The following is a 24,952-nucleotide window of genomic DNA, read 5'->3' as shown; positions in this document are numbered from 1 at the left end:
CAGCCACCCTGCAATCCAAGAAAGACCAGACATGAACAACAACCATCTACCTATCAGGCACCAATGGTTGATAAATCTTTATTTATTTAATTAATTTATTTGTGATGGTCCTAAGGCTTGAACTCAAGGCTTGGGCACTGTCCCTGAGCTTTTTTTATGCTTAAGGCTAGTGCCTGCCACTTGAGGCACAGCTCCACTTCTGGCTTTTGGTAGTTTATTGGAGATGAGTCTCACAGACTTTTCTGTCTGGCTTTGAACTGCCATCCTAAGATCTCAGCCTTCTTATTAGCTACAATTACAAGCATGAGCCACCAGCTGGTTGATAACTTTTAATGTAATAAGGCCCCAGCCTGCCAAGCTGTTTTGACACAGCTATCAGACCACCTATGATCACAGATCCCTATTATGACTGCGGCAGCTTAATAATTGTGTGTACTATCTCATTTTTTATTCAAACCTAAAGAAAATGTCTGCATGTGAAAAAGGATTAGAAATGCTTTCTCTTCATCTGCTGCTAACCCATCCCTTTATTTGGCATGTTGAGGTAAGTAGCTGGACCTAACCTTGGAAATGCATGAGTTTGGCTTCAAATCTGCTGTCACGGATATGAAATATCTTGCATAATTTTCTGTGCTTTTGGCTCAGGGCTTTCTTTTCTCTTTCTTTCAGTCGTGTGTGTGTGTGTGTGTGTGTGTGTGTGTGTGTGTGTGTGTGTGTATGCACAAGAACTGAAGCTTGAGCTGAGGGCCTGTGCACTATCTTACGTTTTTTGGTTAAAGCTTAGTGCTCCACCACTTGAGTCACAGCTCCACTTCTAGCTTTTGATAATTAATAGAAGATAAGAGTGTTGTGGACATTCTTGCCCAGGCTGGCTTTGAACTGTGATCTTCAGATCTCATCTAAGATTACAGTCATGGGCCACCAGCACCTCAGGGCTTTCAGTAGCTGCATGTAGGTTAAGGAATACCATCTCTGACTATCCATGTTCTACAGGTTGAGCTCTCTGAAAATGGATTTGGGTTCCAGTGATCTAATTGCAGTACTGTAACCCATGCTTGGAACAGAAAGACAAAAGAACAGAGTTGGCACCAGTCTATTAAAACACATTGTAAAATGGTGTCATTGTGTTTTATTCCCAGTTCCATTTTATAGGACAATGTCTTTCTTATAATGCTACTTCATCTTAAAATTTTGTTGCTTGTTCTGTAGCTAAGGATAATCCTGCAATGTTTTGTTTGCAGTTGGTGACAATTTTGGGTCAGTGCCTCAATTCCAATTCTCAATCAAAATTTATAAGAGACATAATTTCTAGACTGTCCCAGTTATCCCCTGGTGAGTGAGCATGCCATGACTGAAATATTAGAACACAGAGCACTAAAGCAAGAAGAACTTATGGATTATGTCACTGCCTACTTCCAATATATAGGCCTGTAAGCCTTAGAAGATGAGCTTGTTGATTTGCCACTGACAAGAAATCTCAATGTCAGAAAGCTTCTTTTTAGCAACAGATAATTTGAAGAGATAAGAGGGTTTCATTCCTCACACACAAAAATGAGCTCTCAGCTCCATTTCTACCAGTGTTTAACCTTGACAATGTCTAGTTGGAGCGGTTTCTTTTATAGATAATGGAGTTGAAGCTAAGTGAGGCTGATTGTTACAATCATGTTGCAGAGAACTGAAGTGGCAGAAACCAAGCTTTCCACAATCCACTTGGATTTCAAGTCTTTTGATCTCTCTTCTCCATTAGATTACCACAGTTCCACTTGAAACAGCTAATAGACCATTTTTTTTGTGGTGTTACCCCGGATCTCCTTGCAACAGCTACATGATCCTCCCAAATTTTAAGCTGTTTATCCTCCCCAGATTTTGAGCTGTTTATTTCCATAACCTGGGCCCTTGGTTTTATGCATAAGAAATGGCAAAAGTGAAATAATTCAGTTTTTGAAAACAGTCATGAAAACTGTGTAGAAGGGTAAGTATCATGTTTGACAGAGAGATGATTTTAAGAAAAGTTGCATCTTAAATTTGGATTTGCCCATAGGTTGTAATAAGAGAAACAATGAATCTGTACTTCTGAATTGAACTTATTTTCTCATAATTATTGATTATCTATAAAACAAACCAAAGAGATATTATCAGTAAGATCTGTGGTTATGAACAAGTACCATTTTGTTAAAACTTTCAGTAGTAGGAAGACGAAGATGAATAAGGTAAAGAAGACAAGAAGATAAGGAAAGACAAAGAAGAGAAGAAGAAGAGGAAGAAGAAAGAAGAAGAAGAAATAGGAAGAAGAGGAGAAGGAGGAGTACAAGGAGGACAATGATGACATAATGATTCTCTACAGCTGAGACCCAAAGATAGCCCAGGCAATACAGTTCATATAGTAGAGACTGTTATCTCCAATTAACTACCAAAAACCTAGAAGTGGAGGTGTGGCACAAATGATGAGTGCTAGCTTTGTGTGGAATTAATAGCAAGAGATCAAGGCTCTGAGTTCAAGCTTCATTATTGGCACTAACCAATACTAACATCAAAAAATCCCAAAACTGAAATGTTTCAAAACTAGCCTTATTTCAGTTAAGAATTAATATATTTAATGAAGCCAGGCACTGGTGACTCATACCTGTAATTCTAACTATTCAGGAAGCTGAGATCTGAGGATTGTGTTTCAAAGTTAGACTGGGCAGAAGTCCATGAGACACATCTCCAATTAGCCACCAGAAAACTGAGGTGCTCTGGCTCAAAGTAGTAGAGTATGAGACTTGAGCAAAAGAGATCAAAGAAAGTGTCCAGGCCCCAAATTCAATCCCCATGACTGACAATGAATAAATAAATTAATTAATTAATATTTGTGTGTGTATGTACACACATATATTTGTTGACTTCACATTAATGCATCACATAAATATGGAAAACTGCAGTTTTTACAAAAGAGTATATTCTTTTTTTTTAGGAGGGGGATGGATTTTGTAGAGATCCCAGTTATAACACATCAGTGGTAGAAGCAACTATTAGAGCAGACTCTAATAGAATTAGAATTCTAGTTACAGGACAATGAATATATCTCCGACCTAGGTTCTTTCTCTTTCTTCTCTCCCCTTCAATGCTTTTTCCTCTTATTGTGCTGCTTTCCTCTGACACTTCCTCCTCCTTACTTTGGGTCCCTGTGTAGGACCTGTTTTCTTACATCTCCCCTCTTCCCATTTGCTGTGATTGAATGCCGACACTTCCTTATGTGGCTATAATTTAGAACTGAAATATCCTAAGTTTTAAAATAAATTTTATATAAATTTTCAAAAACAAAATTGAACAAAACTCAAATAATATACCAATAAGAACAACTTCTGTTAAAAGAAAATGCAAATCAAAACAACAATGAGATTCCACCTCACCCAGTTAGAATGGCTATAATCAAGCAATCTAATAAAACAGATGATGGAGAGGATGTGATCAAAAGGGAACACTACTGCACTGTTGGTGGGAATGTAAACTTGTTCAACCACTCTGGAAAGCAGTATGGAGGTTCCTCAAAAGACTCCACATAGAGCTCCCCTAAAGACGCAGCAATCCCACTTTTGGGTATTTACCCAAGTGACCACAAACAAGGCCATATTAAAGCTACCAGCACAATTATGTTTATTGCAGCATTAGTTACCATAGATAAGATATGGAACCAACCCAGGTGTCCATATTAGATGAATGATCAAGAAAATATGATATATATATATATGTATATATATGAATTCTATGCTTCCATCAGAAAGAATGACACCATCTCAATTGTTAGGAAATGGAAGGACTTGGAAAAAATCATACGAAATGAAGTAAGCCAGACCCAGAGAAGCATAGGTTCCCTTATTTGCAGTGATTAGTATGCATCTAGGATAATCTCAATGAGCAGAGTTGCTCAATAGCTAGGTACATCTGTGGTTTTCCTTGAATCTTTTACCTAATCCCAGAGGAAGTTAATTGTTATTATAGTTGCTTTGTTATATGGATTGGAATGAAGTTTCTAGTTTCTATTGCCCTGCCCAACGTTTATTACATATTTATAAGAATTTCACAATTTGAAGATTTCTTAAGCATCAGAATTATTGCCTGACAGAATAATCTCCAGAACTCTCTCCACCAATAATTATTCCATTCCCCTGACAGCATTTTGCCTTAACCCCTGGAGAAACACTGCCTCATTAAGAAGTGTTTTCATTTCTGATCAACAGACTTCAGAGAAGTTGAACATTTCTTCATGTATCTATTGGCTTGTTGTTGTTTTTAATGTACTATGTGATTTTTGCTTTGTTTTGTACGTTCTTTCCTCTGTGGTATATTCTATGTTGTTACTGTATTTGATTTTAGTGTCCTGGTATTTTATATATGTTTATTGGAATTAGGGAAGGGAAGGGGAACCACAGAATGGTGAGACAAAGGACAAGGAGGGAACCAATGCAATAGTGATAGACACAAGACAATATGTAGGAAATGATCTATACAACTTGGGGGGGGTAGGAAGGTGAGAAAGTAGGAGAAAATTGGGGGAAGGGGTAACAAATTTGACAACAAATGTATTCATTACCTTACTTATGTAATTGAAACCTCTCTGTACATCATCTTGACAATAAAAAACAAAGAAAAGAAAAAAGAAAGTAATTGGAAAGCAAAAAAACAAAAGAAAGACCATAGAGTTACTGATAGTGGAATCTTTTTTTCTACTATATAGATTAAACTATTTTACATGTAATAAAAGAAAAAAATGAGTTAAAACAAACCAGGATAGTTTGCACTGGATGATGCTGTTTGAAAGTTGCATAATGTTCTTTCAGGGTTACTAATTGTCAGGTAACCTTGGACCTGTCTTTCTGCTTTTCTGAGACTCAGGATTTCTCTCCTGGAAAATCAGTATGTCAACACAGATCATCATTTTCTCTTTGTCCCTTCTATAAGGAGAACCATGCATTAAGAATTACCTGCAAACAAATTGTTTAAATAGGGATACAGATGGACCCATTGCAACAATGAGATGTACAAGTTGTTATGTTGAAAAACAAACTTTACAACATTGGCTGGGGGGGGGAAGGGGGGATGGGAGCGGGGGGGGGGAGATGGGAAGGGATAGGAAGGGGAAACAAAGGAGGAGGCCACAATGCTTGATAAGAAATGTACTCATTATCTTGCCCATGTAATTGTAACTCCTCTGTACAGTATTTTCACAATAAAAAAAAGAATTACCTGAAACAAGCTCAATATCTACACGTTCTTTCTTTCACACACACACACACACACACACACACACACACACACACACACACACACATAGTAAAAATGTTGTACAGAGGGGTTACAGTTCCATGAGTACCATGAGTAGAGTAATAATTGTAGTGAGCATTGTTACCTCCTCCTTTGTTTTCTCCCCACCATCACTTCCCTCCCCAACTTCCTAGCTACTCCTGCCCCTCCCCCACTGACATTGTAAAGTTCATTTTCAACATAGTGTCCTGTACATCTTGTCATCACAATGGGTCAGCCTGTATCCCCATTTAAGCATTCCACAATATCCCCTCCCTTCCCCAAATTACAAAAATGTATATACAAGGTGTAGAACACTAGCATCAAATCCAGTGAAAACAGGGGTTATACTGTGCGGGAAGAACATACAAAAGAAGCAAAAGAATCACATAGTTCATTCTTAAGTACATTAAAAGTATTAGCAAGAAAGAAAAAAAACCGTTGTGTCCCTGTCTTGGGGTACATTTTGCTTCACATTATCTGATGTGGTCATATGTACATAGTCTTTGACCTTCTCTGCTTGTCCTAGATATGTACTAGTCATTGCAAACAAGGGAAACCATGGGGCCTATGTTTCTTTGGACTTGGCTTACTTCACTTAATAAAAATTTTTTTTGGGGGGGAATACTGTACAGAGGGGTGACAATTACATGGGCAAGATAATGAGTACATTTCTTATCAAGCATTGTTGCCTCCTCCTTTGTTTCTCCTTCCCATGCCTTCCCATCCCCCCATCCCTCTTATTCAATCCCCCCCCCACCAAAGTTGTAAAGTTCGTTTTTCGATATAACGACTTGTACATCTCATGTTGCAATGTATCTCTATTTAAACGATTTGTTTTTTCCCTTCCCCTCCACAAATTATACCAACATCAAATACAGTGAAAGCCGGAGTTATACCATGGAGGAGGGACATACAAAGCAACAAAGAAATCATCTTATAAATATGTTAGAAACAATCACATGAAAGAAAAAAACATTTCAATAGTTATCTTGGGGTTAATTTCCCTAACATCAACTTATCTGACCTTTTCTGCTTGACTCAGACATATACTACTTATTGCAAATAAGGGAAACCATGGGACCTATGTTTCTTTGGGCCTGGCTTACTTCACTTAATATAATTTTTTCCAAGTCTTTCCATTTCCTAACAAATGAGGCAATGTCATTTTTTCTGATGGAAGCATAGATTCCATTGTTTGTGTGTGTGTATGTGTGTGTGTCACATTTTCTTGATCCATGAATCTACTGAGGGGCATCGGGATTGGTTTCATATCTTAGCTATGGTGAATAATTCTGTGATAAACAAGGTTGTGCTGGTAGCTTTGGTATGACCTTGTTTGTGATCGTTTGGGTAAATGCCCAAAAGTGGGATTCTGTGCCATAAGGGAGCTCTATGTGGAATCTTTTGCGGAACCTCCATTCTGCTTTCCAGAGTGGTTGGTTGAACAAATTTACACTCCCACCAACAATGCAGTAGGGTTCCCTTTGGCCACATCCCCTCCAGCATCTGTTGTTACTAGATTTCTTGATTATAGCCATTTTAACTGGGGTGAGGTGGAATCTCATTATTGTTTTGATTGAATTTCTTTTACAGCTAGAGAAAGTGAGCATTTCTTCATGTGTCTATTGGCCATTCTTATTTCCTCTTCAGAGGAGTCTCTCTTTAAGTCTTTAGCCCATTTATTAATCAGGCAGTTGTTTTTTTGAGGATTTGTTGTTGAGGAATTTAGTTTTTTGAGTTCTAAGTATATTTTAGATATGAGACTCTTGTCCATTGTATGGCTTTTAAAGATCTTTTCCCAGTCTGTGTGCTTTCTGTTGATCTTGCTAGCTATGTCCTTTGCCTTGCAGAAGCTCTGCAGTTTCATGCAATCCCATTTGTCCAACCTTTCTTTGATTCATTGTGTTTCTGGGTCTCTATTAAGAAAATTTTAGCCTGTGCCTAGGAGCCCTAGAGTTTCTCCTATTTCTTCCTGTAATACCTACACTTTCTACTGTTCTGGCTTCATATTGTCTATTTGCTCCATACATTTACTCATTCTTTCCTCATCTCTATTCTTCTTCAGCTTAATCTTTTTCTAATCCTTCATTCTTCTTTCAGCTTAATCTCTTTCTAATCCTTTTTAAAGACAGCTTTGGAACTATTCCTTTTTGTGATAAACTTTTGATGGACACAAGGGATTTCAATATGCATCTTATTCTATTTAATGTTGATTCACTTAATAAAAAATATAAGAATCTTACCCTTATATAATTTTAATACAATAATTTTAATAATAAAATATTTTATAGCACATTTTCAAATACTGTGCATGCACAATATGTACTATATATGCTATAATATAAGGACTTTGTTGTTAGAGAGAACATCCAGCCCCAGGACCTGAAATCATTTGTATGTGACAAGGGCAGACACATATGTTTTTGACTGGCTTCTACACCACAATTAGGTGCATGCTGAAAATGATGTCATGAATATCCAAGTAGTCCTTAGAGGAAAAATGTCTTCTACTTTGCTAGTTGATTGTCTTCATTATAACATTTGTCTTCCCCATTTCTTCCATGTCATTATGTTCAGTCCTTAGCAATTGCAAGGCTTCTGAAAGTTTTTTGGTTTTTTTTTTTTTTTTTGGTCGGTTGTGGGGCTTGAACTCTGGGCTTGGGCACTGTCTCTGTGCTCTTCAGCTCAAGGCAAGTGCTCTACCACTTGAGCCACAGCGCCACTTCCGGTTTTCTAGTGGTTTATTGGAAATAAGAGTCTCATGGACTTTCCTGCCCGGGCTGGCTTTGAACTGCGATCCTCAGATCTCAGCCTCCTGTGTAGCTAGGCTTACAGGCATGAGCCACTGGCCCCTGGCTCTGAAAGTTATTTTCTTAAAGGAGCCTCTAAGCCAGAAGTTGGCAAACTTTTCCAGTTAAAGGAAGATGGTAGCTACTCTAAGCTGTAAGATGGTGTTGAGTAACTCAGTCCTACTGCTACAGTGAAAAAGCATCCATGGTACCTAACTTAATGACTGTGCTCCATGATCTAGGTCATTTGTAGTAAATAGTAGGAGTTCTCATTTCTTTTTTGTAATTCTGAAATCCTCAGAACTCTGAATATCATGTTTTTTATAACTTTGCAGGAAAGGACAGACCTATCTAAAATGATCAAGTGATAACACCTGATCTGAATTATTATTAGGGCATTTATAGTCTATTTATAATACCTACTATGAATATTCATATGTTTTGGTGCAGAAATATTAATATATTGATTAAGGATTACCACTTTATTGCATTGGTGGAATTATATTACTAGTTAACAAGCTTCTAAATTAAAAAGTTCTGGATTCTGTAGCACTGACAGCACCAACAATTTTTATTAAATAATTATGGCTGGATAGTATACACTAACAATACATGAGGTTTAAAAATAATGATTTGAATATATTAGAGAAATTTTCAAAAATGTGTGCCAATATGGCAAGCTATCTCTCTCAACTTCCTCTTAAGATTCTGGAAGTTTAGGAGAGTTTCTTATTATGCAGGCATCTCTGTTTTCTTTCCCAACTGGGAATCTTCTTGATTCAATGGAGCAGTAACCTTTACTCCACAAAAATATCAATATCAGTCCAGGATATTTCTTAAGAAATGTCTTTGTGATTTTGATTAATTGGCTGGCTACTGTGTAAGTGAGGAGATAAAGCCCGAAAGACCAAGTTAGAATCTTAACTCTATCATTTGCTAGGTGAGTCATTTAATTTTTGTGAGTTTGTATAGCTGGAAAAGAGAATAATACTACTACTTACACCAGAGTTCTAAACAGTAGAGCATGTAGCTTAGTCCTTGACTCAGAATATGTACTCAAAAATATTTTTTGAGACAGTCTCATTGTTATCCAGCCTGGTTGTGAATAGTTATTCTTTAAAAAAGTAATACAACTTAGACCTACGTAAATTGAGAAGGATGGGTAGGATTGGAAAAGAGGAGGAGGTGATGAAAAGGTTAACACTGATTATGATATATTGTACTCACAAATGACATGTTAAATTGAAACCCCTTTGTACATGTACTTAAATAAATCATGATTAGTTTGAAAAAAAATGAGTTTCAACCCTTTCTTCCTGGGTCTGGTCCATGTCGTCAGAGGCCAACTCTGATCATTTATTAATGCTTTAGTGGAATACTCCAACTTAATATCACAGTGATAAACTTGAAACAATCATGAACTCAGGGAAATTGTTTGCAAAATGTTCATATGTGTATATGTATATATAAAAGTGTGTATATGCATATATATACATATATATATGTATATATATATATATATATGTGGAATTTTACCTGAGTCCTGCAGGAATTTGTGCTCCAATAGAGTGAAGAACCAGTGACCTGAAAGTCCTCACATTATAGCATGTTTGGAGTATAATTATGAGGCAAGCAGTGATGCTGTGGTTAATGTAAGAAAATTTCTCACCAGAATCCAGTCACCTAAGAGATTTTCTCACTATCGGGTTTGTAGATTGCCATACACATGTCTTGAAAACCTTTTAATGGATGGAATTGCTGTTACTGTCTATTAGCAAGTCCTGGGCTGAGGAACGTAAATTCCTAAGAGAAGAACACAGGACCAGGAAATCCATGTACAACTAGTTCAGAGTCTGAAGACTGAGTTCATGTGTCAACTTGCCCTGAGAATATTTATGCCATTTATTTAGTTTCTTTTGATTCTGAGAAAAAGCTTCCATCTCCACCCACCAATATACACTAAATAGTCAAAATAATAGAAAATAAAATGTAAGAAGGCAGCCCATCTTGGCAAACAGCCTGATTGGGGCAGTACTTCCACATCTTTAGAACAGAGAACATATCCATGTTTTCCTTTGGCTGTGAGTTATGGAACTAACTGTTATTTTGTGATGGTGACAGCTGTATCCAGGACAAGCTCCAGCTTACCTCAGGATTCAGAAATGTGCTAAACCAAGATTGCTGGCAGAAAGTGTGCATTAAAAGGGTATGAGTTGTAGAGGGAATCGTGAGGCCTCTTGGCAGGATCAACTACAGAGTATGCAGCCACTGTGCCAAACACAGCTGTTGAGCATAGCTGGCCCTTGAAGAGCATTGGGAATTTGTATTGGGATGGAAAGACTCTGATTCGCTGGTACAAAGCAGAGTCAATGTCTAGCTTTGTTATAACTTGGAATAAAATTTCAGCAAATTTCCCTTCCTTGATTAAAAGTGTGTGGGTAGCTGAGCATTGATGGATCTAAGCGCTAGAAGCTGAGATCTGAAAATTACAGTTATAAGCCATCCCAGGGAAGGAAAATTTGTGACACTAACTCCTAAGAGATTTAAAAAGAAAGAAAGGAAGAAAAAAGAAAAGAAGAAAGAAAGAAGAAAGAGAGAAAGAGAGAGAAAGAAAGAAAGGAAGGAAGGAAGGAAGAAAGGAAGGAAGGAAGGAAGAAAGAAAGAAAGAAAGAAAGAAAGAAAGAAAGAAAGAAAGAAAGAAAGAAAGAAAGAAAGAAAGAAAGAAAGAAGCAAGACAGAGGTGGTGCTGTAGCTCAAGTGGTAGTGCACTAATCTTGAGAATAATAGCTAAGGGACAGTGCTCAGGTCCTGAGTTCAAGCCCAAGCACCAACACACACACACACACACACACACACACACACACACACACACACACACACACACAAACTGTATATGTAGACCCACTTAAGAATTTGGCTAGACTCCAACTTCCCTCATTTGTAATAATTAGTATATGTCTAGGATAGTCCTAGAAGAGGATCACAATAGCCAATAACTATGTACATATGACCATATAAGATGATGCTAAGCAAAATGTACTCCAAGATATGGAAACAAGAGGTTTTTCTTTGTTGTTTTTAATGTATTGTGTGAAGATATTTCTTTTTTCTTTCTTTTTTTCTTTTTTCCCCGCTCTGGCTTATCCCTATTGTCACTGCATTTGTTTTTGGTATCCTGGTATTGTATTTGATTTGGGGAAGCTTGGAAGGGGAACAACAAAATGGTGAGATAAAGGATAAAGGGCAAACCAATGCAACAGCGATACTCACAAGAAAATATGTTGGAAATGAACTTTATAACTTGGGGGGGATAGCATCAGAGGGGAGATAGTGCGAGAAAAATGAGGGAGGAGGTAACAATGTTCAACAAGAAATGTACTAATTACCTTACATATGTAACAGTTACCCCTTTGTACATTACCTTGACAATAAAATTAAATAAAAAAAGAATTGAGCGTATGTAATAGATGTGAATAATTATAGTTTTGGATGCCTAATGATTTTTTTCTAAAGGCTTACCTACCATTATAAGTTTTATATTTCTTACCACCTTCCTATAAATAATGAGAAGTGAAATTTCAGAGAAAAGGTAAGTTAGTGCTCAGTCAGGGAGAAAGGCATTCAGCTGAAGGATAACAAAATAAAATATGAGTTATGACTCACTGTAGGAAGAGCAAATAATCTAAGAGTATCTTAGCCCTTTTTCTGGACTATCTGAAAATTGAATTGTTCCTACTTCAAAATAGTTCTACGACCCAAGAAGGTGTAGAGTATAGGAAATAACATGATAAACATAAACTAAGGAACCGTAGAGACAGCTTCTGTTTGTCTATAATAAATTGAGGCTTTTGCCTCTAAGTTGTGGTCTTTGGAATGTGGTGATAATTTCAAAAGTACATTTGGGTCATAAGCATCAATGGGTTGGTCACATTGATTGAGATATCTCAATCTCTGTCTTTACTCACTTTAAGATATCAGCCCTAGTGAAATATCACTAGGAAGCATCAATAACCAGGGTGGAGAGGAACTCAGGATGCAGAGTGTTTTTGTTCAGGCTGTATTGTCAATAGAGGAGAATCATAACAATACCTTCCTGGAGAGTCTCCATTCTCATCAAATAGGATCATGTCTCCAGAAACTCCAGTGAAATTGGTTTTCATTAAGGAGTCCAAAAGTTTCCGCCCATCAATTGGTTTCATTGCATCACAGAGTCCCGCGTAGCCAGGGCACAGGGACATCTGCATGTTGTGGAGGCCATAGGCCATGGAGTAGATTGCATTGATCACAAACCCCATTTTAGAGTCTTGAACATGATGTGTTCTGAGAGTCAGGGAACCTGTTGGGAAACAAAATCAGGATAAATATTGAAATTTAATTCCATTGAAATGAACTACTTTCATGGATCCTGAACCGTTATGGAATGTACTCCCATAACTTGTCAGATTTAGAACCAGAGGCAATATGAAGAAACAATTTTAGCTGGGCACTGGTGGCACATGCCTCTACTTAAGAGGCTGATAGCTCAGGATTGAAGTTTGAATCCAGCCTAGGCAGGAAAATTCGTAAGATTCTTATCTCTAGTTAGCCACCAAAAAGTCAGAAAGCTCAAGTGGTATAATGCCCCAGCTCTAAGCTAAGGTTCTGTGCCGAGGCTTTGAGTTACTAGAAAGAAAATTTAAAAAAATACAAGAAAGAAAGACAGAAAGGAAGGAAGGAAGGAAGGAAGGAAGGAAGGAAGGAAGGAAGGAAGGAAGGAAGGAAGGAAGGAAGGAAGGAAGGAAGGAAGGAAAAGCAAGAAAGAACAATAAAGAAAGAGAAAATGAACAGATGCTAATATATTGTTCCTAACAAACATTTTCAAGCTTTGCTTCCAAATCTTGGAGGAAAATCTGAATTCCCTACAATAGCAAAGCACATTTTTTTTTTTTTTGCAGTAATCAAACCTTGGAATAGATTCAGAAGGGTGCTGCATTTCTCTACTACAGAATTTATCCAAAAGTCAGATTCATTTCTCTGGTGTCTCCTATGATAGTAAGCCTTATTGGTTCAGAAATTCCCAATAAATGTTCTATTTCCAAACTATTAATTCCTCTTTGCTGAGCAAATTATCATCTATCAACTATCTTCTGTCATATGGCTTCAACTTACCTATGTGATCTTTGTATTACTCACTGCTTTTAGGCCCAAAGCATAAATCGGCCTGTTTGGAAGTTATGAAATATAACAATCAAATCCCATTAATTAAATAAATATTTGTTGAGGTCACAGTATACATAAAACTGTGTGTAATTGACAATCTAGAGAAAAACCAAAGATGAATGGATTCGCCACTCTAAGAAACTTGTTAACTAACAGCTGTATTATGAATGATCTACTTTTCCAAATTCAATCAATTTAGGGAAGTATGTTGGAGGGCAGAGGCAGCCGTGGTGCATATGCATCGTGTATCATCTTTGAGGACTAAAAAAGAGACTGAATCTTAGAGAGATTGAAATTAACTACTTTCATGGATCTTCAACTGTTCTGGAATGTACTGACATAACTTGTCAGATTTAGAACCAGAGGCAATAAGAAGAAACAATTTTAGCTGGGCACTTAGGAGGCTGATAGTTTAGGATTGAAGTTTGAATCCAGCCTAGGCAGGAAAATCTATAAGATTCTTACTACCTACTTATGTAGGTAGTAAGGTAAGAGAATAGTAGAGGCTGTATAGCTTTAGAGTATTTGCTGGGTTACATTAAAAAATGTGTTTCTTGGAAAATGAAATGAGCATCAAAAAGGGAGCAAAAAATGTATGGAATGCTATAATAGAATTCAGAGGAAGTATGGCAGCTTAGTCCAGTATGTCTTAAAAGCAGAATAAACAGGATGCACTAATGGATTGGGTGTGGAGTACTTAGGGGAAAAAACAGAATCAAGGATCAGTCCAGGTCTTAAGTTTGCCCTGGTGGCTTTCAGAGCCATTGCCTAACAAGTCAGAAATAGACAGGATGTAGGAGTAGGGGGGCGGCTCAAAAGTGCAGTTTGACTTTTAATAAGTAACTTGACCAAAATGTCATAGATCAGACCAAAGATATTAGTAGCTTTGCTTCATAGACATAGAAATAGAGAAGATGAAGACACATTTTGAAAATAGCACAGGTGTGATTAAGTGGTTAGATATTTTTCAGATACTAGATTCCTTAATGATTTGCTGATTATGCCTTTAAGACTTTGTTCTCTAAGTTGCTACCCTTAGTCACTTTGTAATTCTTTCCTTTTTTCAATGCTTCAAATACCACACCCTGTGAGGATTCCCCAACACTAATAGAGTACTAGGCATTATTTTCAATGCTATGCATATGTTGATCGATTAATTCTAAAACAATGAAGTATGTATTATTTTAGGAGAGAATCAGCCATGGAGCAATGAAGTGATTTACCTAATGTCACAGAGCTACTAAGCAGTAGATTATACCATTTATATCTGGAGTCTGTGATTACAAGAAGTATACTCTGCAGACTCTGAAATCTAATGGACCTCTTAGACTTACTGAGACAGAGCAACCTTAACATTTGATAAGAAGTTGAGCTTGTTCTGTACTTTATTCAGCTTTTTCCTACAATCTTACCTTGGGTTTTCAGAATTCCCTAAATTTTTTAAGTACCTGTATATTTATATTTCTTTCTTTCTTTCTTTTTTTTTTTTTTTTTTGTCAGTCTTGGGGCTTGAACTCTGGGCTTGGGCATTATCTATCCCTGCACTATTCAGCTCAAGGCAAGTGCTCTACTGCTTGAGCCACAGTGCCATTTCCGGTTTTCTAGTGGTTTATTGGAGATAAGAGTCTCACAGACTTTCCTGCCCGGGCTGGCTTTGAACCGTGATCCTCAGATCTCAGCCTCCTGAGTAGCTAGGATTACAGGCGTGAGCCACCGGCTCCCGCTTGTATATTTATATTTCAAAATTAAACTTAAAAAATTATCTTTTTTCTGAAATATTATTACTTTTGTTAATAAATATATAATCACATAGATATATAAATTATCTATATAATAATTAACTATATAGATAGATATATAAATTACCTATATATGTTTATTTATGTATTTCTATATTAGTTCTAACTTGTATATATGACGGAGCTAACCATGGAAGTATCCTACTTATATATTTTGAATGTAGATACTTAATATCCTTCTAAACCACAGTTAGTTACTCAGTTAAAACCAGTCAGTCACTTCCATTTGTTTAATGAAATATTATACTTCCTAAGAACCCTGCCCTATCTATAGATGATTTTATGACTCTGGCTTCATTTTATTTCTTCATTTTTACCCATTGTATTCTAGTACTCCTGTAATTAGAGATTGTTCATGACTCTCCACTACACCAGAATTAGGTTCCTGGTCTTCTTTTTCTGGCTTCATCTTAACACTAAAAACATCCTACAAAGAAATTGTGTGTTTGCAGTTCTCCCTTTGATGTAGGATTAAAGCTTTGCTTTGGCTTGTGTTGTGGATGTGATCTGCCCCTGGCTTCTGGGACACTTTGGACTTTCTGAGGACAAAGGTCTTTGTTGTTCACAACTGTTGTAGTCCCTGTACCTCAATGGCACCTGACATATGACGGGCACTACTAACGTATATTGAGTACAAGAGTGAGGCCAGATACCTAACAGCGTATCCTCAAGAGTGTCCCAAAATACTTCATCTGGTTCTCAGATGAACAAATTAGTTTACTATAAACCATTTATTTGTAGAATGGCATTCACTTAATTGCGACTAAACATCTCCAAGTTACAAAAGGATTTGTTAGGTGGACTTGGACATCCATGTAAATCCCATGTATTTTTCCCTTCTGAGAAAACTACAGGAAAGTTGTGGTCCAGTAAATATGGTAGAAGAGTAGTATAGTATCTCTAGTGGAATGTAATGGGATTCTTTGGACAGAATGGCTAGACCACCAGAATAAGAAACAGAAAGGTAACAAGTCATTTCAGGTTACTTTCTTAGATTCGTTTTCCTCTAATATCTTAAAAATTGAACTCAATGAAGTACAAAAGGTAAAAGCAGAAAGGATCCAAGCAAACCTGTTGTCTGTTTCTAAACTGACAATATTTGATAAACTAATTGACAGAAGTCAGAGAAAAAAAGTTTTTGTTTTCTGCCAACTCTGCCCTGTAAAGGTAATGATAGCAGATTATAGAGACAAATGCTATGGAGGCTGAGAAGGCACTGATAATTCTAAAGGTGAGATTTCTCTGTGATCAAAGGAAGTGTGCCTCATGATTTTGAAGAACTTCCCTGGTGGTTTTTCTTCATTTTTCATTTTTCTAGCTTCATCTCACTTTCCTCCTTTTCAGTGAAGTAACATAAACAGAGAATGTTGAACAGAGAATGTGAGGCCGAGGAAGAAACTGGAATCTCCTCTTTCTCGCCAGAGGACGAGGAAGTAGGTGGGAGAGCTTGGACCCTGGAAGAGGTCAGAAGGACCATAGAAGAGGGTGCATGACGAAATGATCTGTGTCATTGAATATGAATTCCTAGGTCCCACTGAGTTATACAGGCGTGGATTTTACCCTACTCAGCATATCAGAGTTCTGAGAACTAAACCCTGTGGCACAATACTGCTTCAGTCCAAGACTAAGATTGGTGAATTCTACAAAGGTTGGAGCCTTGTGAAAGGAAGGTGCATATTTATAGACAAAAGCCAACCAAGTGAGTTAGTTACTGTTCAAAAATTCTCTTAAAATGCAAAGAACTTGAAAATACCATTTTATTTAAAATTTGGAGAACCCTGCAATGATACTGAAAGAGAATTTGCTTGATTCAAGTAGAAGTGATATTACAGTCCCATCAGCTTTTATTTTATTTTTTAAATTAAAATTATCTTTAAGTAGTTGTACAAGGAGTTTTCAATTCAAGAAGTCAGTTTATAAATACAGTGTATCTTGATCAATGTCATTCTTTCCATTCCCCTCCCCCATCTATCCTAACCTCACCCAACTCCCCCCAAATTATCTGGTTTCATTTTCACATATGTACATTGCATATTAAGGTGTATTCACCCACCACTCTTCTGTCCATTTTTCTGCTCTTGGCTCTCCTTGACCTTTCCTCCCTTTGACAACATGTTTCAGCTTCCTGGTATTCATTTGATTAAACTGTAAATTAGTTGTTTAAAGGAAATACACCATTTTACTCTTTCCCCATGTACAGCATACATACTGTGGTCAGTATGTTTGTGTATAAATGTATATGAAAGATCATATGCATATATGTTTCATATATGTTTATACTTTAGAACTAACTTCCACATATGAGGGAAAACATGTCCCCTCCTCTTCCTCCTCTTCCTCCTCCTCCTCTTCCTCCTCCTCCTCTTCCTCCTCCCCTTCCTTCCTTCCTTCCTTCCTTCCTTCCTTCCTTCCTTCCTTCCTCCCTTCCTTCCTTCCTTCCTCCCTCCTTCCCTCCCTCCCTCCTTGTCTCTCTCTCTCTCCCTTCCTTCCTTCCTTCCTTCCTTCCTTCCTTCCTTCCTTCCTTCCTTCCTTCCTTCCTTCCTTCCTTCCTTCCTTCCTTCCTTTCTTTCTTCCTTTCTTTCTTTGTTCTTCTTTCTTCTTTTTGCCAGTCCTGGGCTTGAACTCAGGGCCTGGACACTGTCCCTGAGCTTCTTTTGCTCAAGGCTACTACCCTACCACCTGAGCAGCAGCTCTACTTCCAGCTTTTTCTGTTTATGTGGAACTAAGTAATCAAACCCAGGGCTTCATGAATGGTAAGCATGCACTGTACCACTAAGCCACCTTCCCAGCCATACACTATTTTTCTTGATGGATGAATAAAATTCCAGAAATGTAGGTTGATATTAAAAGGGAATGGTTGATTTTGAAAGGGAATGTACATGATCATTTACAAGTGACATTAGTGACTCATCAACTTTTACTCTTTTTCCATTTGCACTTCTAAACTGTTCCTGTTTGGTTTATATAATCTCCCTTCAGATGGCTTAATAGAACTCAAAGAGTTACATTCAGTTCCTTTGTTCTTGTAGCTTTGGCCCTGGAGAGAAATTCTGCCTCATTAGTTAATTTATTCATTGACTCATTCAAAGATTAATTAAGTTATTGGTTAAAAGGATATTTATTGAATCCCTCTTGTGTTTCAGACTCTGCTGGGTGACACAAACACAAAACAGATAAAATCTTTGTCCTTAAAAATAAAGTAACAAAATAAAATCATCCTGAGCATTTTTAGGAACAGATTTAGTAATAGGAGCTTGTGAAGACTCAAGGCATTACATCTCATTAAGCAAATTGTGAAGGCCAAGTGTGCAAAATAAAATGGTCTGTTTTACCCAGACTTCTTTTCTCACCCACTAAACTCTAGGAGAGAGTTGGTATGTTAATTAGTTGGCATGTTGGTGATTGAAAGAATTGGACTTCCTTTAGTAGTATTTACTTTGTTCAGGGATTATTTTCAGTGGGGGTTGGGGGGCAAGTTGTAAACCAGGACCAGCCTGGGCTAAGGTTATGTGCCAACCCAAACTTGCCAGCTATTTCCAACTGTCTGAAGAGGGGAAATAAAAATGGAATGGTGGCTCTTCCTTTCATTTTCCTTTATTCAAAACTGATCTTTGATTTATAGTACTTAATATTCAAGCCCAAATTCAGTGTTGCATAATCAAATCAGAAGTCTCTGAAAACATTAGCGGAAACTGAAACCTTCCAACCTGTGATTACAATTTAATTTTACAGCCCACAAAACATGTTCTTAATTCATCTTGGGACCAGAACTTTGGAGCTTAGTTGATATTAAGCAAAGGAAATAAGTCTGTTAACAGGCAGTGTTAGAAAATGTCGAGATGCAAGGGACTCCGAGCCTATCTAGTGGAAAGCTTGAAAAAGGGTAACTTTGGGCTGAATTTGACTTTTAGATATGCTTTGCTTGACCAAAATCCTTTTTATAGAAATTTCATATAACCATCTATGAAGACTCATTTTGAAAAATCAGAAGATAGAAAACTCCATTTTCATAGTCTTACATGATAAATAAGAACTCTCTCCTCTTCTGTATAATCTCTCTTTCCCATGAACTCATCTGAGATTGTGGCTTCTAACTTGGCTTAATAAACTCATTATACAGATGAAGATGCTAAGTCCACAAGGGAGAAAAAGGACATTAGAAAAGATATAATTTTAGTTGGTGGCAGCTGCCCCTGCCTCCTTCTCTCCTAATTCCTTAAGTAATGCTATTTTCATTATGAGTGGCAAAGGAGTTGTGATTTAAAGATACTTTCAGCAACTTGGTTGAAAACTCCTGACCCATCCTTCCTTCCTTCCTTCCTTCCTTTCTTTCTTCCTTCCTTCCTTCCTTCCTTCCTTCCTTCCTTCCTTCCTTCCTTTCTTCCTTCCTTCCTTCCTTCCCTCTTTCCCTCTTTCTCTTTCTCTCTTTCTCTTTCTCTCTTTCTCTCTTTCTCTCTTTCTCTCTTTCTTTCTTTCTTTCTTTCTTTGTACTGGGACATGAACTCATTTATCCCCCTCCCTTGCCTGCTCAAAGCTGGTGCTCTACTACTTGAGCCATGTCTTCACCTTTATCTTTTTGCTGGTTAATTAGAGATAAGAATCTCAGTGGCACTGTGGCTCAAGTGGTAGAGTGCTCGCCTTGAGCTGAAGAGCTCAGGGACAGTGCCTAGGCCCAGAGTTCAAGCCCCAGGACTTGCAAAGACAAAACAAACAAACAAACAAACAAACAAAAAAAAAGAATCTCATGGACGTTTTCTTCTTGGGCTGGCTTCAAACCTCCATCTTCTGATCTAAGCCTCTGGAATAATTCTGACTACAGGTATGAGCCATTATAATCTGGCATAGGCCAGACTATGAAGGAAAAAAAAAACCCACCAGTTTAATTAATTTTGTTAGTCCTAGTAGAGTCACAAAAATATTTTCAGATTGTGCTTACTATTCTCCATCCACTTACCAGTGAGAGGAGAATACAAGGAAGGAGGGTATAGGGAATATTTGCAGCCTTTTCTAAATAGGTGACTATAAGAAGCTGTAAGAAGGTGTTGGGTTGTTCTACTCTAACCTTGAAATGAAAAAAAAAAAACAACACATTGCACCGAAACAAGTTATCACATACCTTAACAATTTGACAAGTGTATTTCAGTTATACACAGCGGATGATACTCTCCTTTATTTCCTGAGAGGACAGAGGGTAGAGCCTCCTTGCCAAGCCAAGATTAATCATATACACAGTTGTGTTATGTCGTGCATGAGATACTTTCTGCCATGTACTGGAATTATGAACATGAAGGCTAAAATCATCATGTTCATCTCAGATCTGTACACTTAGTTTATAGGGGACAATCTTTTCCTTTATTTTGTATTATTAAACACCTACATATTATTAAACACCTACCTTTACACAGAAGCCTCTAAATCTATCATAGGATTCTGATACTTGTTTGGAATAGACAATTCACTCTGTGGATGGGCTCACATTGCTATTGTTTATCACTATCAATATAATGATGAACCATTACATTATTGTTATTTAATATTAAATTATTAAATTTAAAGTATTAAGACCATACAGACTTACTATATATACAATCCAACAAACATTCAGTGAGTGGTCCAGACAGAAAACAAGTGTTATAATATAGTTTCAGGTAAGAGCATAGGTTAAGAATAATGAAATAAACCCGGTGCCTGTGGCTCATGCTTGTAATCCTAACTACTTAAGAGGCTGAGATCTGAGGATGGGGGCTTGGAGCAAGCCAGGCAGGAAAGTCTGTGAGACTCTTATGTCCAATTAATCACAGAAAAAGCTGAAAGTAGTGCTGTAGCTCAAGTGGTAGAGCGCTAGCCTTGAGCAATAGGAGCCCAGGGACAGTGCCCAGGTCTGGAGTTCAAGCCCCAGCACTGGCAAAAACAAACAAATAAACAAGATTAATGAAATAAATGATTGGAATGAATATGTTGAGCGAGATGGGAGAGAACCAAGGAAGAAGTGACGTTGATCAACAAAAATTATACTCATAACTGTACTCATAAGTTGACTTCTGGAATTGAAATCCCTTTGTACCACTCCTTAAAGATTAAAAAAAAGAAAAGAAAAGAAAAAGATTGTTTTGGGTTCCGGGGCTCAGACAAAGACTAGTGACCTAGAGTGGGACAGAGTCTATGGAGGAAGGAGGCTAGCTGATGGCAGCATCACTTGCCCAACCCTCTCTGTGCCCATCCAAGCAGTGTGGAGCCCAGGGCTGTGCCCAAGCCAGCAGAGAAACTAGTTTCTTGGGCAGTGTTTTCAGTTCCTGACTGTGTCTGGAATACTGGCAGTTGACCTCTAAATGCTCATATTGAAATGCAAATGAGCGGAGCAGCTGCAGAAAGTAGAGGATCCTTCCGGGAGCGTCAGAAGCTCCACAGGGATTGCATACTTCTGCGTGCAGAACATCAAATTTTAAATTCAAATGATGAACCCCGTGAGCAGCCAGTAGGCAAATCTAATGGATATGTTCCTTCAGATAGCATATCTCTTTCATTCATATTACAGTATTTTGAGGAACGTCCATATGGAGTGTGAATGAAAAAGGAATGCAACAGAGATAGGAAGGAGAGCAGTTATAATATTATTTAAAAGAATGTGTGCCAAAACCATATCATCACAGTCTTCTTAGTACAAGACCTGACTCCTAGACGAGTGCTGTCCTCGACCCTGTCTGTCCATTTTCATTGCCACAATTCTTTTTTAGGCTATGTTTCATGGTGTTTTCTGAAAATGTGTGGCTCTCTTTTTTTTTTTTCTTCTTCTTCTTATTCCTCCTTCTCCTTTTAAATGTGTGGCTTTCTTATCTCTATCTAATATACATATATATATATATATATATATATATATATATATATATATATATATTTGTCAGTCGTGGGGCCTGGACTGGGGCCTGAGTCGTGGGGCCTGAGTGCTGTCCTTCAGCTCTTCAGCTCAAGGCTAGTACTCTACCACTTGAGCCATAGCACCACTTCTGGCTTTTTCTGCTTATGTGGTGCTGAGGAATCAAATCCAGGGCCTCATTCATTCAAGGCAAGCACTCTACCACTGAGCCACCTTCCTAGCCCTCTATTTAATATTTTAAAATACAGTCTTTTGGCTGTGAATCCAAAATACAGTTTCCCAGGCAAAACTTAATTATTCTTTTCAAACTTACTTCATTTTGAAAAGGATTTTTTAAAATGATACTTCTTTTTTCTTTCTTTCTTTCTTTCTTTTTTTGTGGAATTTTGATAGTAAGAGACCATGCATGCAGATGTCAATTCTCTGTGGCAGGTTCCAGCTTGGTATTTTTACAGAGAGCACAGTTCACATGCATGGGGTGACTAGACAAGTATTTGTAAAATTACCACTTGCTACTTTTTAAAACATTTGAGAATTATTATATTTATCTATTCAAAATATTTTCTGGACTTTAAGTTTCTAACATGAAGCAGCACAGAAAAATTTAGCCTCCATTAAGATTTACTTCTAATTAAATATAACAAGCATGCTAAATGGGAGTCCTATCTCTTACAATAAGCACTCTAATTGAAATGAAGTACAAGATTAAATAAAGAAAGTTACATTGCTGTGTATAAAACTTTGGTGAAGAATTCAGCCACAAAATGATTCATAACCATGTCTAGTACAACAGATTTGATTAATGTAGAAAGTAAAGTATCTTTTAAAAAAATACCAAAAGTATATTTCAAAAGCTGCCTCTTCTGAATGTGGTAATTACTATAGGAATAGCACTAACTTCTTTGTAGTCTGTGTTACTTTATATTGGCAACAATCTCTCAGCCATGACAATGAGTATCTTATGTGGTTTTCTATTCTGAAATATATCAAAAGCAGTCACTAAAGGAGAAGAGATGGGAAAACCATGTATCTCACAGATTGGATGCCAGGTGTTTTATAGTCATTAATTCACTGAACACTTACAACAAACATACAAGTTAACCATAATTTTATTGCCTTTGCTTAGAAAAGATGATTTGGTTTCTGAGAGGGCAAAATACATAGTGGCATAAAGAAACAATGCAGTAGGTGCCTGCAAACCAGACACCAGATTTTGCAACACCAGTGCGAGATAGACTCAATGTGGAAATTTCTCCCAAATAATATCAAATCCCATGGAAAATACCTTATCCAGTATCTTACAGTTTTCACCTCAGTCCAAACAATGTTCCCCCAAATACATCATATTTTCTTAGGTCCTGCTCAAACTTTCAGTGATCTAAGGAGGCCAAAGCCAAACTCCACAACTCTCTCTGATTCCCTATCAAAAGTCCTTATTTCCCCCATTTTCCACCCTGGAAGCAGACATCTGTGAACAGCCCCAGGAAAAGAGTGTTGGCAACCAAAAGAGATAGCTGGAGGGAAGCCATTATGCAAATCTAAGTCCATTTCAAAGTTATTCATCCTTGAAGATGCCTCTACCAGGATGGGAACCAGAATCAAAAGTTCTGGATCAAATTCTAACGTGGGTATTAAAAGGCATGGAAATTACCAATAGAAAGAAAATATAGTAAAGTAGAATTTCAAAACCCAGTTCAATTGGATACTATAGATGACCTCTAAAATACGGAACTATTTTCCCTTTTTATTAACATAACAAGGACTCACTCTCTCTCTCTCTCTCTCTCTCTCTCTCTCTCTCTCTCTCTCTCTCTCTCTCTCTCTCTCTCTCTCTCTCTCTCTCTCTCTCATTCTACCTCTCTCTCAAGAGGGTAGTTTCAACTCAGGGCCTAGAGCTTGGTAGCCAAGCGCTTTACCCCTTGAACCATACTTCCAGTTTAGTTTGAATTTCAGATAACTTTTGAGGTTAGTCTGTGTTTCAGATAAACTTGTAGGGTTAGCTTCAAAACTTGGTGTTCTGGTTTCTATATCCTGAGTAGGTAGGATTATAGCCTTCTGTCATCTCTCACTCTAATGAATGTCATCATTCTCAACCTGAGAATGACAATTATCATTCCCACTAATTTCTGAGAGTAGCACTGAGGCATAAATGAGAGATTAGATGTAAGACAGTTTGACTTATTAATAATGGTTAATATTGAGAACTACTAGCATTCTAACTTAGGCATAAAAAGCCCTATTACCAGATATTTAACAGATGCTAACAGACTAGCTTAATTGTTTTTAATATAAGAAAACAGGTGCATATATGTTGAAGACTTATCTAATGACAGAGTAAAATCACATCAAACTGTAAACCACCCAAGGCTTGAATGTGGGATGAAAATATTTCCAGCCACCTTGTGATATTAACATAAAGAATCACAAAGGAACGTGAGAAACCATTCTCCAGAAAAAACAAACAAAAAAAAACCCCTCCTCATCTTAGTCCCACTTAACCGTTATCCATGCAACAAGGTTTGTATCATTTCCAATGAACTGATATTAAACACTAAGCATTGAAAACAAGATCCAGTAATAGAAACCAGTAGACTAAATCTCCTTGAAGAATACTTTGTGAGTGACTGAATTTGCAATTTCACACAATTTTGCAAAGGTCTAAATTAAGTTTTCATTTACAGCAGACAGTCAAATAATACAAATGTGATTCTAGTGACTTAGATTTAAATTGCAGCTCCTCCTTTCTAAGTTATATGCTATTGCCTGGACAAGCCAGTAAATTTGTTTCAGCCTGAGTTTATTCATCTGTAAAGTAACAACATCAATAATATCTGAAAACTAAGGGGAAATCATTTGAGTGAACTAGTAAGAGGAAGCTAGGAACAATTTTATAATTATTACAGATTAATAATATTTTGTATTCTATAAATTTGAAGTTAGATTAGACCAGTTTTCCAAACTTCATTCTGACCCAAAGGCCAAATTTAGAATTGAGATGTTGTCCT

General features: G+C 37.2%; 1 protein-coding gene across 3 annotated transcripts in view; it reads right to left on the bottom strand.

Annotated features, from left to right (window-relative positions):
• Grm5 (glutamate metabotropic receptor 5) overlaps positions 1–24,952 on the bottom strand; it is a 538,255-nt gene that overhangs the window by 106,116 nt on the left and 407,187 nt on the right. For all 3 annotated transcript variants that reach the window (XM_070034809.1, XM_070034811.1, XM_070034810.1), the window contains exon 5: positions 12,165–12,411. In XM_070034809.1, coding sequence (XP_069890910.1) covers positions 12,165–12,411 — 247 coding nt within the window. The remainder of the gene's footprint in view (positions 1–12,164; positions 12,412–24,952) is intronic.

The sequence above is a fragment of the Dipodomys merriami genome, unplaced genomic scaffold (assembly GCF_024711535.1).
Source record: "Dipodomys merriami isolate MVZ:Mamm:240054 unplaced genomic scaffold, mDipMer1.0.p SCAF_25, whole genome shotgun sequence".
Taxonomy (NCBI): Eukaryota; Metazoa; Chordata; class Mammalia; order Rodentia; family Heteromyidae; genus Dipodomys; species Dipodomys merriami.
Note: the sequence above shows the minus strand (reverse complement) of the source record. Positions and strands in the feature narration are given on the sequence as shown.